Source organism: Capsicum annuum, chromosome 3 (assembly GCF_002878395.1).
Source record: "Capsicum annuum cultivar UCD-10X-F1 chromosome 3, UCD10Xv1.1, whole genome shotgun sequence".
Classification (NCBI taxonomy): Eukaryota; Viridiplantae; Streptophyta; class Magnoliopsida; order Solanales; family Solanaceae; genus Capsicum; species Capsicum annuum.
In genome coordinates, this window is record NC_061113.1 from 6,209,317 (window position 1) to 6,230,052 (window position 20,736).

General features: G+C 32.4%; 1 protein-coding gene across 1 annotated transcript; it reads left to right on the top strand.

Moving 5' to 3' along the window:
- The first annotated feature begins 10,964 nt into the window (after positions 1 to 10,964).
- LOC107865591 lies at positions 10,965 to 12,151 on the top strand. Its single transcript, XM_016711823.2, has 2 exons — positions 10,965 to 11,055; positions 11,463 to 12,151. The coding sequence occupies exons 1-2, from the start codon at positions 10,965 to 10,967 to the stop codon at positions 12,149 to 12,151; spliced, it is 780 nt and encodes a 259-aa protein (XP_016567309.2).
- The last annotated feature ends 8,585 nt before the right edge of the window (positions 12,152 to 20,736 follow it).

The window sequence follows — 20,736 nt, forward strand, 5'->3', positions numbered from 1 at the left end:
CTATTTAAAATATTACACTAAGAAATGAAAAAGATAACAACATTTTATACATAATACGTGATATTCATACCCACGTTTTCCACTAACCTACCACACAATCACTTCCACAACAAATATACTTAGTAATTTGTAACTTTTTTGATACAATTTTAATTTTACAGATAAATTACATTTTATATTTTTAAGCAAATTGCAAGATAATTTTCTACACAATTTTTAATATAGATAAATTTTACAATATCTAAATTTCTATTTTCCTATATTTAAAGCAAACAACGTTTTCGACTACGAAATGTTAATAGTAAATTACATTTTTAATAATTGTTTAATTCTTTATTAAGTAATTAATAATCTTATAATATAAATAAAAATTTTATAAGAACAACAACGACTGAAAATTCATATTATAAAAATTATTTTAATCATAGTAAAAATATTAAATAAGAAAAAAATCAGAATCACATATTACACTATTTAGATAAACATAATGAAAATTAATAAAGCTATAAACTTATATAAAAAAGTTGCAAACAAAAAAAAAAGAAGATAATATTTTTAAATTGAGATGTAAAAAATGCACGTGAGCCTTTGATTTGTAAGATGCTAGTTCAATTTTTAATCAAATATATTACTCAAAATTCCTAAATAGTCATCATATCAATCCCCCTCCCCCATCCCACTTCTTTTCAGATCCTAAAACTCTCTCTAATGCACATCTTATTATTTTTTCACTAACCTCCCACACAACTACTTTCACAAAAAGCATACTCAGCAGTTTGTATATTATTCAAATACAATTCAATTTTACATATAAATCACATTTATCATCTTACCCACGTCCTTTTTTTTCCCACTAATCTCCCACACAGACACTTCCAACAAAGATACTAAGCAACTATAATTTTTTTCTAATTAAATTATATTTTTATAAATAAATTTTATTCTCTATTTTCAAGTCAACTACAAAATAACCAGTGTCCTATAAATACACATTCAACGCATGTTTAATTATCTCAAATTCTGTAGCATATCTTTTCTGCAAACACATGTTCAAGAATATGATAAGAGTTGATTACATAAGTCAAATTACAGATAACAAAATGGACTGGAACCTGAAGGTAAGGGTAGTACGTATGTGGCATGCTACACCAAGAAACAAATTAAATTTTCTTCTATCAATTGAGTTAGTACTACAAGATGAAAAGGTATTCAAAATTATTCTATATTTTACTATTTTCTGTATCAATATTAACTTATTAATTCTGACTTATGTTCTCACTAATTTATTTGTAGGGAGAAAGAATTCATGCAACAATTTCATGTTCAGTTGTTCATCGTTTCAAAGGAGAAAAAAATGCAATAAAAGAAATGGGATTGTATGTTATGAATACATTCGTTGTTGAGCCTAACAACATGTATTTTAAAACTACTTCACATAACTTTAAGCTAGAGTTTACACACAAGATAATTGCTTTCGAGATAACAGATTCAGATTTTGGCTTAAATATTTTTAGATTTCGTTTGTTTAAGAATTTGAAAAATCATATTGGCATTGATGACACTCAACTGTTTGGTAATTTTTTTGCCTATGGTATTCTTTAATTTTTTTTTTTAACTTACAAGGTATCACTATTTTTATATTATTTTCTATCTTCCTGCAGATGTCATAGGTCAAATTGTTTGTCATTCTGAAAAACAAACTCATCATCTTTGAGATGGTACAATCAGTCAATTTTTGAAAATTGTTATCGAAGATGATGAGTAAGATTGTGATTCAATTAATAAGTTTAAATTTGATTTCTAATATTTGTTTGTTAATACAGAAGAAGCACAATTACAGCAACTTTTGGGGAGACTTTATTGATAAAATCATGCCCTACTTGCCCAATTTGATTGATCAACCTGTCATTGTTGTTATACAGCATATAAGAGCGCATAAATTTCAAGGTTTATCAATATTCTAGCTTACACTTCAGATATTGTTTTTAGTTAAAAAAATATTCTACACTAATACCATGTTAACATTTACAGGGGTATATTCTGTACAGAACACATGAAATTCATTCAAACTGTGGATTAGTCCAGATCTTCCCCAGGCCAATGATTTCAAATTCAAGTTTCTTTTACACTATAATACATCTATGTTGTTTCTAAAATAAAAATCATGTGCATTACTAATATAAAAAAAATGCAGATTAGGAAGTGTGTCTGAAGCTACCCCTAAAATGTTAAGTTAAGCAAATTCTCAACGTGGTCTTTCTATTTCTGAAAAATTGATTGTTGGTATTGTTCAACTTAAAACTGTTAAAGAGTTACTTGATTCCGTGCAGGTGAAATATTTTCTATATTAATTTCTAGGCAAAGTACATACAACTGTTAAATTTAATACAATTTTTATAGATGAGTCTACAACATTTTTACAGGTTGGACATTTGTGGATTGTTGCAAAAATAGTGAACTTAGAACTTAAGAACAATTGGTCATACTTGGGATGCACAAAGTGCCAGAAGAGTGTTGATGAAGTTGCTAAGAATACATTTTACTGCAAGAAATGTCATCGAAATTATCAAACAGTTACACATAGGTTTGTCCTGATTATTATTTGCTTAACGTTACAAATTCTATCAACAATTTTATATTTAAACAAAATATGATATCGGGTATAGGGTGTAAATTAAGGTAATGAATGATACCGGAGTCGTCTCTTTGTTGCTTTGGGATAAAAAAGCAACCGCACTCATTGAAAAATCCTCTTCTGAATTAAAAGACTGTCCGTTAGAGGTATATCATATTTTTTACTTTGTTTTATAGATCTTACAACTAATACAACTAACATCATATTAGATTTTTGATTCTCTTTACGAGTGTTCCTATCCGATCGAGTTGGATGTTCTTCTTGATAGAATAATCATGTTTAGAGTAAATGTTAAACAAGAAAATATTGAATCACGTGATCGAATCTATGGAGTTTCAAAGATCAATGACGACGAAGAACTGATAAAATCAATACAAGAAATTTCTAAAAGAAGATGTCGTCACTGTATGTATGATTTTACTATAAAAAAACTAATTGTTATTAGTCTAAATTTTACCATAAAAGGGGTGTTTAAATCTGTTTATATTTAAAAATAGGAACCTCATATCAATGTTGTTGAAGAAGCCACAGACGCTAACAAGGTATTCAACTTTTATTTACTTATAATAAAAAATTTATAACAAATATTTCTTTATTTATGTATTTTTAACATAACTATTCCATACTATCTTTTTTTTGTGTTAGGATTCCTCAAATGATACTTAGAAGATGTCTCCTATCAAGATTTATACTGCAAAGAGAGGTAGACCAAAAAATGGAGGATCTATATCAGAAGTTACTAATGATGTTGATCAGCTATCTGGTAAGAAGCCAAAGAAGGTGATTAAGAAGGAGAAAAATCCCTAAAGCAGTGGACTTGTAATGATCTTTGTTTAAAATTTTAGCTAAATTTCTTTTTAACTTTCTAGATCTCGATTTAGGTATGTTCCAGAATTACTTTTAATTTTTCGTTTTGTTCTGTTTCTTTTAAGGATCATGACACTATCATATCTAGGTTTTCTTACTTCTTATGTTAAGGTTGTATTTTAATATTATTTAATTAATGAATTTCATGTTTTCTGCTTTTCATGTCTTTCATGATTCTTATCATAACTAAGTTTAATATTAGTTACGGGAAATTATTACAAAGATTAATGCTTGGAACAAAGTAAAATTATCAGCATGAACATTTTTTTCAAAAGTTTCCACTGAGTCTGTTTATCAAAATGGCTTAAGAAAGTCAAAATAGGTTGTGAACCCTTCAATTGATCTGTTAAACTGCAAAAGACACAAGAGTTAAACAATATTGTCCAATGAGAAAACAAAACTTTAGAGATAATGGTACCTGAATAAAGACAAGGTTCCATATCTCAATCACAGTGGGATCATCATTATTAACAAATGATGCAGTATCGCAATTCCCAATTCTATCAAAGTGTATTTTGGTGCAGGTTCCACAAGGTCCGGTATCACCCATCTTTCAAAAGTCGTCCTAGTTAAATACAAAGCGCCGAGAAATAGTCGAAATGACTTAGCTCAAAATAATCTGAACGACTTAGCTCAAAGTAATAAAGTCTTTTAACAAGGAGAAGAAAGATTTTCAGACATTATCATCAGATCATGACCAAATTATTTGAACGAGTAATGAAGTTCTCATTTCCACATACTAGAAGACAATAATATTTCAGTGGTTGAAAGAGTTACTTAAGAGCATTGGTTATTGTACAACAAGTACTCAAAACCTTTAATAGTATTTAATTTATATAACAAATACAACTTATAGGAATATGAGTTATTTCTTTTGTTCCCTTCCCTTTTTTTTAATGGGAATGTCATTTCAAATTTCAAAAATTAAATATTAAAGGACCTGTCCTTTACCTTTCTCCACTTAAATGATGGATACAACTTCTTGATTTTCTTAATATAAAAAAAGGATACGTAATTTTTACAATGTGAAAATTATACTTATCATTGCTCCCACAAGTTCCTATCAATAGATACTCCTCTCCATTTTAATTATGATTATCAATTTTTTACTTCTTTTATCAGCAAAAAGAAGAGTTATTTTTTAAGGCAAAAATGATACTTATCACTGTCTCCGCCTCACTTCATCGAAAAATTTATCTAAAATTGTAATGGTCACAAAACTAAGCATGCTTCTAAAGATTCAATAAGATTCATGACTTTCAAAAATATCAAGTATACTGATAACATTACCTCATTGGAAGATTTTTTTTAATGATTTACTGATGCACCAAATAGAAATTGATGAGTTTGAACAAGATGATAGAATAAAAAATACAGTTTGATAACGTACTTTGCAGCTGAAAGGTAGCCCCCTGCTAGGGGGAAGGAATTGAAGCCATAGGTCTCTAGCTTTATTATTAGCTAGAAGGCCAGATTTTTCATCACCACCAAAGTAACGTAAATCCAAAACTTGGCAGTCTATATACTTGAACAAAAATCATGAAATAAGGAGAAACAATTTATACAAGTCAGCATCTGCTATTTCTTGATCATACAATATATATGCTAGGGGCACAACTGAAAATGTACAAAAATATTACTATTAATCAGGATAAAACTTGCCTGTGTAAGAAGTTCCCAGGCCCAATCAATGGCCTCTTTCTTGAAATAATCTCCAAATGATCAATTACCAAGCATCGCAAAGAAAGTTTGGTGGTAAGTGTCCTTACCAACGTCATCTAGATCGTTATGTTTGCCACCAACACGAATACACTTTTGTGTATCGCAGGCATGCTTAAGTTTGCTCAATAGACTATTAGGGTCTACAATACCCAAGAAAATAGGCTTGCACTGATTCATACCTGCACAGAAGAAACAACCTTAATCCATCAACAGATAGTAATACACAATAACTATAATAACATAATATGATAGTGAAAACACAAGACAACAGATAATAACAAATAAATAGAAGGTGGAATGACATAAAGATATGATGAAAATAAGAAAATGTGACACAAAAAGTGATGAAATCATAACTTCTAAATGCATAAAAACCATCAATACTTTTCAGCAGATTATGTACGAGCTCGACTGAAAGCACGTGTGGTTTACCACATTGATGAAATTGACCTAAACAATGAATGAACAACCCATAATAAATCGAGTTAATAATTCAACTGATTAGTGGTGGTTCGTACTTCAATTGTTAAATTTACTATAGCACTAACGAGGTAACTAAAAATATTAGTCAGTTGCTAAATTAGTCATTACATTAGTCATTACAATCTCTGCTTTCCGACAAAATACTGTGGCGTCAAAGTAGATGGCTTTATGCCACTAAAAATCCTAGTTGTTTAGGCTTGGGCAATTAGACATCCTTACCCAACATCAGCACAATTGATGTCATACTAGGTATATCATCTTGGACACACACACAGTAGACATACAGATCTTTGTATTTCACACATGTTGCATGAGTCCCTGAGATGTGTACTTAATAGTTTCAAAAATCTATGTTCTTTAAAGAGGATCCAACAATGAAATTTTGATATCATGCGCTTAGTTGAGATACTAAAAGTTTTACTAACATTATTTTTGCACCATATGAGATAGACAATAAGAGTTCATACATGTTAAAAGATTATGATGATGGTCTTGATTGGAGAATTCTTTGTTTTGATTCTTGCTTAAGATCTACACTACTAGGACACCAAAGCTACATACATCTAATTTCAGATTAGATCTTTCGAGTATCCGTTGCCTGTCCCTCTTTTCTTTCAGGAATCTTTCTAACCGATTATACCACTCATTTATGCAGACATATCATATATCGTATATATTCGACTACTTAGTAGTTAGCACATTATATTTGTCACTAAACAGATGGATATATGTAGGGACTGGTTGTAGCTAAGCAGAGTAGTCATGGAGAAATCCGTAAAATGTAGAGAAGCAAAAAGGTTCACATTAATGATGGACAGTTGTTTTTGTTGTGCATATATGAGTTTGCTTACTTGAAATAGTTCTACTTTTAGTACAGTGAGTGCTTTCTCTACTAAGAGTGTGACAGAGTGGAAACAAGCAAAGTGGAGCATTAGTAGTTGTAGTTGTAAGAAAACAGCACATTGCAACAAGTTAAGAAGGTTGCCACTCAGAATGGTTCTCGAATCCATGTGCTTAAGGTAGAATCAATTTGTTCTGTTTAAGCATAATGTGTTGGTGGGAGATAACAGGTATGCATAGTAGTCAAGATGCCTACAAACTGACTTACACACCACCATTACATAAAAAAGTAGTAGATTTCATGAGTACAACTCTTTCACTCAGCTACAAAGAAAGAAACATTAAATTGACTGCTTTAGTAATGTACATTTAGAATTACCTGTCCATATTCAATCACTGAAGTTTTATGCCTATGCTTAGGATTTTTTGGATATTTCCAGCATAATATATCATCAGATTGATCAGTACCCAAACTATGATAATACACTTTCTGGTGTAAATTTGCATTTGTCTCTATGGCAGACTATAAGTTTTTTCCATTTCTATAAATAAACAATCTTCATCATACTTTAGAATTAATCACATAAATAATGAAAATCTTCTTACACTATCAGATCATCTAAAAGGTACATAATTAATGATAACCATCCATAATAAGAGCCAGTCGATTAAATTTTTCTGATCATGTAAAAGTTGTTTATCTACAGATAAAAGTTAAACATTGAAACTCAACTTATCATCTCTATTCTTACTTGGAAGTTGAAAATATCTCAAATTATCCTATTGTCATTTTCCACAAGTAAATGTTGTTGATTGCAACCTCAATAAACATCAACCTCTAAGATGATATACCCACGGCCATATTTTCTACTTTGGATTAAGAAACTATTAAGTTTTTTTGTCATAGATATTTATCATTGTGATATGGATACATCAGTAATATTAGCAACGGTGTAAGTAATACATTTCATGCCCACTCAAATTAAATACCGTTATAACTATGTAGACATTACCATATGTAAGAACAATGACATGCTATTTTTTTTTCATGTACTTATATTTTTTCATAAATGTTAATTACTGTATTAAACTTCTTATTATTATCCTCTAAGTGAAATTTTCTGAAACTGATGTACCGATAGTGCAAAATCAAACTTTATTCATTAAAAGTTTAAAAATGGCAGTTACATAGTAATAACCTGTTTTAAAAGTTTCAATAGCAGTTGATATTTCAGGTTACTTATAGTTCCTTTGTCCAAATTATCACTAGATTTCATCTTTCTTTTAAAATCCTTTAAATTTGCATATTAAATCAAAATTCCAAAGTCCTTATATATGGAAAACAAAAAGAAATCTATTTCAGAACTAAGCAGATGCAACATACAAAATTCAAAACGGCGCAGACAAAGCAATTTTAAAAAAGGTATCATCTTTGATTACCACTCACATCTCTAATTTATATGCAACATCAGAAAGTATTTTAATTTTGCTCGAAATAATTAATTTTTTCTTAAGAGATGAACTAAAATAACATACAAATATCTTTTACAGGAAAAGATGAATCCTCAAAGTACAGAAATCATTCTGTTGAGAGTGGAGAAATACTAGCACCATTGACTGATATAACAAATGGTGTGCGACAAAATCCCTGATTTAATATAATTTAAAACTTACTTTCTACTACTCTTCTTATATAGGTATGCATGGTGACAATATATTGCCTGATCTAAATGTATTACCTGAAGGTAATACAACTTTATTAGTGCTTTAAATTTGTCATCTGAACTAGATCCTAAGTTAAAACTTTGTTACTTCAATATGATTTTGCAAATAGTATAGTAATATATTTTATTTAATTTGTAGATGTACAAACACATAATTCTCTGCCCGATTTAAATGAAACTTCAATAATGGAAGGTAAGTATTTTAAGTTCTCATAAGTTATCAGTTAAAAATAATATACATTGCAATACAGACAGCTAATTATTGTATCGTTCTTACTAGAAATCGAGGCAACAATAAACGACACTGTCGTACAAGGTATGTTCCTAAAAAATATTTATTTATCTTTAAAAATTACATTATATTAGAAGTAAGTTTTTGAATCAACAATATTTAATTTACAAAAAGATTATTACATTTACATCTATATACAATCATAAATTTATAAATTTATATACATAACAGAACAACTTCAACATAACATAGAAGATGAAGAAGAAGAGTATCCAGGCATGACAATCATACTTTGCTTACTTCTCTTACTAATTAGATATAAAACTATCTTCATAAATATAGATAAATATCAAAAATTCAAACGTATTAATTGGTTTTGCCACCACTTTCTATAGATGTTGATGTTGAATGTGATGGCATTTGCATTGAAGGTTCTTCTGAAAAACGCTTCATTTAAGATAAAATAGTTTGATCAATTAAACCTATAATGTTATGTCTTTAACTATATACACTTGCAATTATAAAATATTGGGATATAGGAGATGCTACATATGAATGTGGAAACTGTGGGGCTATTTTTTGGTATGAAGAAATAACACACAAGCATTACAAATCAAAAAAATTAATTTTCACGTTGTGTTGTCAACAAGGAAAAATAAAGCTTCCATACCTTAAGAAGCCTCCTTTAAGTTCAGGTGATAAGGGAAGACAACGTGTTAGTATGCGTGAATTTTTTTCTTATAGAATTCAAGAAAGAAAAGGTGAAGTTCCTACCATTGTGGCTTCAAGAAGATTATTTCAACAATTTTTAGTTGATGCCTATACAATGATGGAATCTTCGCGGCTGAAGTTTATTCGGACTAACCAAAAATAATTTAGAGTTGAGTTTTATAAGGTCCTATCAGATGCAATTTTACATGGAGACACTGATCCTTCATCCCAAAGTAAAAGAGTATTTTTACCATTAAGTTTCACGGGAGGTGCACGATATATGCTTCAAAATTATCAAGATGCTATGGCAATATGCAAATGGGCTGGATATCCTGACTTTTTTATCACATTTACTTGCAATCCTAAGTGGCCAGAGATTACTAGATTTGTAGGAAGAAGAGGGTTGAATCCTGAAGATCGTCCAGATATTCTAAGTAGGATATTTAAAATTAAATTGGACCACTTGATAAATAGCCAATCAAGTATTTGGAAAAGTAAAAGCAGGTTTGTCATATTTACTATTTTATTTGAATATACATGAGGACACTCATAAATCATATTATATATATATATATTCTAACAATTTATTTCTAATAAACTTACTTGATTTATAATGCAATGATATATACCATTGAGTTTCAAAAAAGAGGATTGCCTCATGCCCATATACTGCTTTTTCTTCATGAGAGAAATAAATTTCCCTGTGCATCAGATATTGATTGAATAATTTCAGTAGAAATATCAGATAAAGTCAATGATCCTCATTATTATGATGCTATGAAAAATATGATGATGCATGTCCCATGTGGTTCTACTAGCAAATTTTCACCGTACATGCAAAATGGTAAATGTACAAAGCACTTTCCTAAAAAATTTATTCACACAACAACAGTAGATGAAGAAGGGTATCTTGTTTACAGAAGAAGGGATAATGGTAGAACCATTGTGAAAAATGGTATTTATTTGGATAGCAGATATGTAGTTCCACACAATCGTAAGTTGTTAACATATGGTGCTCACATTAATGTGGAATGGTGCAACTAATAAAGATCTATTAAATATTTATTCAAGTATGTCAATATAGGATATGACCGTGCGACTGCTATTTTTTCACAAAATACACATGCTGATGGTTCATCAACTGTTGATGAAATCAACATGTATTATAATTGTCGCTACATATCCCCATGTGAAGCTACTTGGAGAATATTTAAATTTCCAATTCACCATAGAGAACCACCAATGGAAAGATTATCATTCCATTTTGAAGATGAACAATGTGTCTTTTTTTCTGATGAGGATCCAATTGAAAATGTTACCAATAAACCAACTGTTAAGGAATCTCAATTTTTAAGTTGGTTTGAGGCTAACAAGAATTTTCCGGAAGCAAGAGATTTGACTTACGTAGAATTCCCTCTTAAATTTTGGTGGGACAGAAGTTCAAAAAAATGAGAAAGGAGAAAAAACTCTGCATTTTCTATTGGGAGGATCTTCTTTGTTACTCCAGGAAATGGGGAGATATATTATCTCAGGTTGTTATTGAATGTAATTAAAGGTCCAACTTCCTATGCAGAACTTAGAACTTAGAAGAATCAACAACAATGACCATGCTACTTTTAGAGATGCATGTTATGCACTTGGTTTGTTGGATGACGACTAAGAATACATCAATGCTATAAAGAAGGCAAGTACTTGGGGAATGCCATCTTATCTTCGACAATTGTTCGCCATGTTATTAATATCTAAGTCAATGTCACGACCTGAAGTTGTTTGGCAAATATCATGGCAGCTACTTCCAGAAGATTTCCTTTGTGAAGAAGGAAGATTACTGGATAACCCAGGTACAAATAATATAATTGAATAATAACAAAAATATTTTTAATATTGTTTCTATTTATAATTCAAGTCTATTTATTTAATTGCTATACAGATTAAACAAGAAACCATATTAATACTTGAAACAGCTTTATTACTACTTCATTTCATTGGGTTGTCTCACTTCTAAACAACAAATTATTTTAATAATATTAGAATCATATATTTTAACATGTATCTAGAAAAGGATATTTCACTTCGGATTTAGAGTAATTTGTGTAGTTCACTTATCCATCATATATAATGGTATTCTACGAAAAATAATAAACTTTAGCAAACATCCATAAATTACATATAAATAAAACTATTTAATTGACTTATATAAATGATTATGTGCTTTATTTTTTATTATTATAATATTTTTGTCATTCAGATGCAGATCTAACAAATGATGAATTGAAAAATCGCTGCTTGCAAAAGTTGGACAAGATTTTAAGAAGTTGTGAAAAAAGTTTTAACGGATTTCCAACAATGCCAAAATCATGTTATGGTCATGAAGAAGTTGATCATACCAATACACTCATCAATGAGGAATTGCGCTATAATAGACGCAATTTGGCACAAGAACATCAACAATTGTTAATGCAATTAACAGTTGAGCAGAAGTATGCATATGATAAAATCATGACTGCAATGACCGAAGATAAAAGGAGATTATTATTTTTATATGGTCACGGAGGAACAGGCAAAACTTTTCTCTGGAAAACATTGTCTGCTGGCATACGCTCTAAAGGTGATATAGTACTAAATGTTGCATCATGTGGTATTGCATCTCTGTTGTTACCAGGAGAACGGACATTTCATTCGAGATTTGCGATTCCTCTAAATATAACTAAAGATTCAACATGCAACATTAAGCAAGGAAGTCCATTAGCTAAGTTGATGGTTAAGGCAAAGTTTATCATTTGGGATGAGGCACCAATGATGCATAGGTACTATTTTGAAGCTCTTGATCAAACTTTAAGAGATATTCTAAGATTTAAAGATCCATCAAATTTAGATCGGCCATTTGAAGGAAAGACGATTTTTTTGGAGGAGATTTTAAACAAATCTTGCCGGTAGTTACTAAAGGCACTAGGCAAGATATTGTTAATGCAACAATAAATTCTTTCTATTTGTGAACGGACTGTCATATTCTAAAGCTGACAAAGAATATGAGATTGCAAGACAGTCGATTTGATGCAGATGTGACTGAGTTAAAACAGTTTTTCGATTGGCTTTTGACAATAGGTGATGGAAGAATGGGATTTTCCACGGATAGTACTGAGAAAGTAAAAATACCCGAAGATTTTCTCATAGATAATTGTGATGATCCAATATCTGGAATTGTAGAAAGTACACATTTTAATTATTTGGAACATTCTGCTGATATGAAATACCTTCAAGAAAGAGCAACTCTTGCACCTACTCTTCAAATGGTGGAATTGGTGAATAATTACATGGTTTCTCTCAACTGTGGACAGGAGAAGTCCTATTTAAGTTTCGATACAGTTTGCATGTCTAATCATTCATTTACATCTTTAGGACATGTGCATACACCTGAATTACTAAATAGTATTAAATGCTCAGGTATTCCAAATCACTCTATCACTTTGAAGGTAGGTGTTTCTGTCATGTTGTTAAGAAATATAGATCAATCAGCAGGTTTGTGCAATGGAAAAAGATTAATCATCACAAGACTCGGGAATCGGGTAATTGAAGCAAAAGTGTTATCAGGAAAAGAATCTGGCAATAAGTTTTTATTCCGAGAATGTCACTTACTCCATCTGATTCACGAATTCCTTTTAAATTCCAACAAAGGCAATTTTCAGTGATCGTATCTTTTGCCATGACGATCAATAAAAGTCAAGGTCAATCATTGTGTAGTGTGAAATTATTTTTTAAGAAGCCTGTTTTTATTCATGGACAATTATATGTTGCCCTTTCTCGAGTAACATCTAGAAAAGGGCTGAAGATCTTATGTTATGATGAAGATGAGAAAATAACAAATGTAGTGTATAAAGAAGTCTTCTCTAATTTTGTAAGACCCCATAAAATCCTAAGTCTAAAATTCAGCTCATTAAGCTTTACAAGCTCTAACACTTAGAATATTTTGCTAAGTTCTCAAGACTTAGTCTCATTTTTATACTTTCAAACTTTGAGAATTTATTTGGCGATCTTTCCGACCTCCGTTTTTCGATTTTCAAGTTGCGTTATGATCGGTCAAACTCCTAGTACATCCCGGGTGAGTTTTGAAATTTTTATAGTAGTTTAAGGGCATGTTTGGTTGTCCGAACCAGTAGCTAAAGGCGTTTGAGCCGCGGAGCCCTCTTATAGCCTTTGTACCCAATTTTTTTCAGCATTTCAGGGTCAACTTCAAATGATCATAACTTTCTGTATATAATAAACTGGGAGAACTGCTATATATCAATGGAAAGATCTTTGAGTATTATTTATAATGCAATTAGTTTCATCCAATTTAGACATCTGAGTAAAAAGTTATTATCGATTTACTTCAGCCTATCAGACAGTTAATTAGGGACAGATTTGACCTTAATTGTTCCTTAGGGGTATTTTGGTCATCTTCCACCCCTATATATACCCCAAAGGCTTATTTGAAGCAAAATATACTCCTCTTCTCAAAATCCTCTCAAGAGCTCAAGCTAGGGTTTCAATTTGAAGACTCAAATCCCATCAATTGAAGAACATAACTCCTCATTTATCTTCAACATTAAAAGAAGGGTTTCTCTCAAGACCATAACCTATAACAAGAATCAAATCCTTCTTCAAGAATATATGATATTCAAGTTTTTCAAACTCAAGAGTCAATTTATTTTCTCTCAAAGGAACAAGAACCCTAGTCAAGGAATCAAGAACATGTCTAAGAATTTCTTCAAAAATCTTCCACCTAAGGTATGCGTAGTATTCATCCACGGATTCCTTTCACCCGTAGGAGTCGAAGAACCATGCTTTAAATACTATATTGTGATTGTCTTGTTGAGATTTGATCATGTACATGTTGATGGTTGTTGTTTATGCTTCGAGATGTTAATTTAGGGTGATTCTCATGAAGTACGTGTGCTTGTAGTTAAAATCCATGAAATTGGGTGGTTTAAGATGACTAAATTATTAAGAACACCTATGTCATAAAGTGTGCATGCAAGGTGTTCGATGAAATGCCTAGAATAGGCATAATCATGTTTTCATGATTTAAGAGTGCTCAATTAACAAGTCCCTACTTCATGTTTTATGATTTCACGTGAATTCCATGTTGTAGTGAATAAATTTTGAATCTTTACATGTTGTTCATGATACCATGATATTTTGTGGATTCAATTGGTGGAATTGAGTTGAATTATGGTGTATAAAATTGATCATTAGGCCTATGCCCTAAATAGTACATGCAAGGTGTTTGTTAAAATGCCTAAGTGAAGAAGAATTGAGCACTTTGATCAATTTGTGATCTAAATGATGATTCCATGCCATATCCATGTGCTTAAGTTGACTCCCATGCTAAAGCTATGCCTACCATGTGTTTGATAATGTGCCTCAATGAATAAATGATGATCAAGTACCTAGTCTTCATGCTCCAAGATTTTGTCATGTCTCTTAAGTTATGCCATGTCTACTTGATCAAGATGATTTCTATGCTATTAATGTGCTATGAATATGTTGTTGGCTTGTCATGATATTAGAATTGACCATGATGTTAGCTATATGAAAAGGTTATGAAAACCACATGATTTATGAATTCCCCGTAGATGTTATATTATGGATTGTTAATGTTGGTCAAGTACTCTTGTATGTCAAGTCATGTCAGTTTCCTTCCATCAAGTCCTGGGGGTATTCGTACCCAAAAAATATAGTTGTGTGCCTAGAGTCATGTCATGTTTTCACTATTCTCTCAGTCAAGCCATGTTCAGTAGACTTCAGTCAGCTAACAAAACTCAGTAGCATTTAGTCAGTTAACAGAATTCAGTAGTGTTCCGCTAGTCATCGGAACTCAATAAACTCAGTCCATGTTCAGTTCAGTTAAACAGAACAATCAGTAATAGTTCAGTTAATTCTAGTATGAACTAGGAAATCAGTTCAGTATAATCAGTTCAGTGTCATTCAGTTGGGAGTAGTATTCAGCACCAAGCGAACCCAAGGATGGGAACTCACCTGCCAGTAGAAGGTGTGATTCTTAGAAGCAGTCCTTGCATTTCAGAACTATGTAGCCAGCATAGATTGAGACATCAATACCTGTCAGTTAAGGGTAGATGAGGTGGCTTAACCTGTCAGATGAGGGTTCCCACCGTTCTCATTAGAGTACTTATCAGATGAGGGTCACTCATAGCTTGTCCTTACCAGTGGCGTGGTATTGACACCCTTCCAATTAGGGTAGAGATTGGACCCCAGCTTAGCTATTATAGTGTATTGGGGTATGTCGGTTAGATAACTACTTCCCACAGTTTTAGTATCAATCTCAGTAAAAGAACTCAGATAGTTCTTTAGGATATCAAGACTGTCAGATACAGTATGGAACTCAGCTAGTTCCATCAGATTTAGGACTGTCAGATATAGTCATTCCTGCTATCAATTATCAGAACTTATGTTATCAGATATATCAGTTATTAGAATTTAGTTATCATTCATGATATGTTATCAGTAAATACATGTCATCAGTATTCATACTCAGTAGTTATGTTATCATGAGCTCAATTTCAGGACTGTTATATACGGTCAATCAAATCAGTTTTTCATAATCAGAACTATCAGAAACAATTATTCCTTTATCAGTAATATAGTATCAGTCTCCCAGTATTCAGTAATACAATATCAGTTCCTCACTTATTAGTGAATTACATATCAATATTAGTAAACTCAGTCATTCAGTATCTCAATATCAGTAAACTCAGTCATTCAGTATCTCAGCATCAGTAAACTCATGTTGTCAGTATTCAGACTTAGTAGTTAGTGTCACCAAGAGTTTAGTTGCAGTTATGTATGTATGTATGTATGTATGTATGTATGTATTCTCACGTTCATATCAGTCAGCATTGTTCATGCACATAAAACCCTTTGCATTTAGCCTACCTCACTCGTATACTCAGTACATTCAGTCGTACTGATGCATTCGCACTATGGTATTTTATTTGACGCCATAGGTACAGAGGCACGAGTTTCAAAGCAGCAGTAGCATTGCAAATTTCAGCAGTCAATGCTCCTCTTCATTCGAGGACAATATTATTATTACTTTATTACAGTATTTCAGATTAATTTTTCAGTTCATAGAGTTAGTTGGAGACATGTTCCTTCAACTCCTTATTCAGTTCAGTTAGAGGCTTTTGGACTAGATGTCATATTAGATGTTCAAACTTCAGTATTTATGTTTCTTTTTGGTATTGTTATACCATGTTTTTCAGATATGTATCAGTATTGAACCTTATGGCCTTACAGTTTATGTTTCCACATATTTTATGAGATATTATACAGTTTACAGGTACAAATATCAGTCATGGATTAGCTTGTGGTCATGAGCATCGTGTAGCATTTCGGTTCAGAAAATCGGGATGTTACAAACTTGGTATCAGAGCCTAAGGTTCAACAGTGTCCTAGGAAGTCTGAAAGCTACATCAAGTAGAGTCTTGTACATGGGCGTGTTGTGCACCACACTTATATGCAGGAGGCTATAAGATGTTTTAGGAACAGTTTTTCTTCTTTCATGTCTCAAGATCGTGCTATAGCAAGTTTCTCTAAGGAACCCATGTAGATTCACATCAGGATCCCCTCATGTCAACCTTTCCTTACTTTCAAGGTAACAGAAACAGTGAAGCTCAAGTCCTAAAGATAGGGCTTTCTCATGCAGTCCCTAGAGACAGTTATGGGATTTTCCACATGCTCAGATAATATTCCCTCAGTTCAGTCATGTTCCAAAGTTGTACAGATTTCATTTATGATCATGAGAACTCCTTTGTAAACTCAAATCTAATTTTTGATATACCGTTAGATCCCTTCTCAGAATCCTATGACAGTATAGACCTAGAATTTTAAGCATGGACCTAAGAGTTTAGCAATAGATGAGTTGGGATAGTATTTTCTAGTCTGATTAGATTATGTATTCATGGGGATAGTTGTACCAACATGAATTAGTAGGTTTGAAAAGAGCTAGCAAGCGAGCAAGAATTTAAGTTTATTGACTTGAAATTAAGCATGAAGGTGTGAATGTGATATTAGCAATATATGAGGAAACAGAATCAGATGATGTGTTTAATAAGACAGGCAGGTGTTGAACAGAATGTAGGTATGTGATGGTTGATCAAGTACCTAAGACAGGCCCTCAGATTTCAGTAGTAGAGCCAGTATGTATAGAAAGCAGTAAGGGAAGACAATTCCAAACCCATTCTCATCTCAGTGCAGAGTTTTTTAGTTCAGCTATCACGAAACCAACTCAGGCATTGCATACCAACTCTATGATCACGAACCATACTTATCTATCTCTTTTTTCATAATCATGTATGAATTTAATTTCCAGCATAAGGAGTCTCAGTTTACTCCGTAGTACGAATCATGTTCCATGAGCACAATCTACTTTCACACACTTTCCATGGGATTATGTACGCCTTCAGTTCCCAGTATAAGGGGTTCAGTTCCAGCTCCCTCAGTATTACGAATCATGTCTCACGAGTACAGAAACTCTAGACTCAGGTCATGCAGCTCATGACTCATGTACGCATATCATGCTTTCCAGTATACTTAGCTTCCATGACTCATGCTATGCCCCTACAGATCATATACATTTAGACTACGTCATGTATATCCTCAGTTCAGACCTTATTGGTAAATCCAAACTATTGATATTTTATTCCTCAAGTTTCAGTCATGTGTCAAGTTTAGTTTGTATCTATTCATGTTTCAGGTCCTCCTGATTTACTCCTCCAGTTAGCTCTCCTTATGGAACAGTGTAATGATGAGAAGTTGTTTAGATAAGAGAAGATTGTTGCATGTTTACTTTGCACGAGGGTGTAGTTGTGAAGATAGGCTTGAATGTCATGATAAATATGCAAGTAAACATCTATAAAGGGGTTGTATTTAGAAGTTGGGAAAGTACAAAGTGTAAGTGTACATTTAGATCCTTGACTTATGTTAGTCCCCAGCATGTAGCCATCAAAAACTCAGTTGCCAACTCAATTATAGTTTTAGTATCCATCACTCAGTGATCAGTGTTCAGTCCTTGAATTCAATACTTTAGTATCAGTCTAAAACTCAGTTACAGCGATAGTTCAGAAATCAATATTTAGTAAAGGACTCAGATAGTCCTACAGAACCATGGCTTCAGTTACCAGTTACTTAGCCTCAGAATTCAGTACTTCTGTACTAGCTATAGGCTTATTTATAATGTTATCTTCAGTTTAGTAACCATATTTGAAAATCAGTTCAGCTCCAGACATGCTTGACCATAGCATTCAGGTTGTCAGTACTCAGTTATCAGTGTTTCAGTACCCCAATTTATAGAATACCTCAGATCCATGTCGTACGCTTGATCTCGTATTTGCAAATAATACAAACTTCATGAATCCATGCTCAGATACCTTATTCTACTCAGTTAGTCCTTATCTCCTATGCATAAAACTCAAAAATCTCAGCCCAGCTATTCAGACTAAGTACAGTTTAGCTTTGCAGATCCAGTATTCAGCTATCAATTATTTAATTAATCAGATAAGTTAGTATATTTATGCACTCGTGTTTAGCTCAATTCATGTATCATGTCTTAGTTTCAGATCCTAGCTATTCAGTCATGACTCAGTTCCTAGGTGTCTTGCGCATCGCCTCAATTCCCCTCAGTAGCTCATCCAAGTCAGTATTCTTTGAGGGACATAGTGTCCCAAGGGGGAGATACATCATACCCCTAAACTTTCATGACATAAACATGCTGCTCTCTTTTCTTTTGATGAATCCAGTTTGGAGAAGGGGTACTCATAAGTTAACCCTCAAACTCAAACTTCAGTCGTATGCCATGTTTTCAAGATTCAATTAGATCATAATATTCAGTTTATCTACCACATCCCAGACTCAGTTATGTTCTCATGTTTCCGATCATGCATATGGAGTAATTAATCTCAAACTTATCGGTATTTTCAGTTCAAGGTAACAGTTTTCCTTAAACTTACTCGTTCTCATGTTCATATTTTAGTACCAAACTTGGTATTTAGTTCCATGCTCATTTTTCAGTTCAAACTTGGTACCTTTACCATTGCATGTTCATGAGCAAGTTTAGTCATGAATTCATGCATCAGATATGTGTGATCGGCTCATCAGTACTTTCAGTCATGTATTCACGTATCATGTCAGTCATATAATCATGCATCAGATATGCATAGATCCGCCTTATCAGTTAAGCATCAGATATGCATTCCTATTTGAGAAACTCAGCTCACCAGAACACTAGGTCCTACATTCATAAATCAGTTATACATGCATCAGATATGCATGTTCAGTATGATATATTTAGTTCATCAGTCACTTCAGTCATGAGATCATGTTCCATTTATTCATGTTCAGTTGGCCTTTTCCCCTCCCAGTCAGTTCCATTCGAGGACGAATGTTCCCAAGGGAGAGATATTGTAAGACCCCGTAAAATCCTAAGTCTAAAATTCAGCTCATTAAGCTTTACAAGCTCTAACACTTAGAATATTTTGCTAAGTTCTCAAGACTTAGTCTCATTTTTATACTTCCAAATTTTGGAGATTTATTTGGCGACCTTTCCGACCTCCGTTTTTTCGATTTTCAAGTTGTGTTACGATCGGTCAAACTCTTAGTACATCCCGAGTGAGTTTCAGAATTTTTATAGTAGTGTAAGGGCATGTTTGGTTGCCCGAACCAGTAGCTAAAGGTGTTTGAGCCGCGGAGCCCTCTTATAGCCTTTGTACCCAGTTTTTTTCAGCATTTCAGGGTCAACTTCAAATGATCATAACTTTCTGTATATAATAAACTGGGAGAACTGCTATATATCAATGAAAATCTCTTTGAGTCTTCTTTCTAATGAAATTAGTTTCATCCAATTTAGATATCTAAGTAAAAAGTTATTATCAATTTACTTCATCCTATCAGACAATCAATTAGGGACAGATTTGACCTTAATTGTTCCTTAGGGGTATTTTGGTCATCTTCTACCCCTATATATACCCCAAAGGCTTATTTGCAGCAAAATATACTCCTCTTCTCAAAATCCTCTCAAGAACTCAAGCTAGGATTTCAATTTGAAGACCCAAATCCCATCAATTGAAGAACATAACTCCTCATTTATCTTCAACATCAAAAGAAGGGTTTCTCTCAAGATCATAACCTATAACAAGAATCAAATCCTTCTTCAAGAATATATGATATTCAAGTTTTTCAAACTCAAGAGCCAATTTATTTTCTCTCAAAGGAACAAGAACCCTAGTCAAGGAATCAAGAACATGTCTAAGAATTTCTTCAAGAATCTTCCACCTAAGGTATGCGTAGTGTTTGTTATGGTGTATAAAATTGATCATTAGGCCTATGCCCTATATAGTGCATGCAAGGTGTTTGTTAAAATGCCTAAGTGAAGAAGAATTGAGCACTTTGACCTATTTGTGATCTAAATGATGATTCCATGCCATATCCATGTGCTTAAGTTGACTCCCATGCTAAAGCTATGCCTA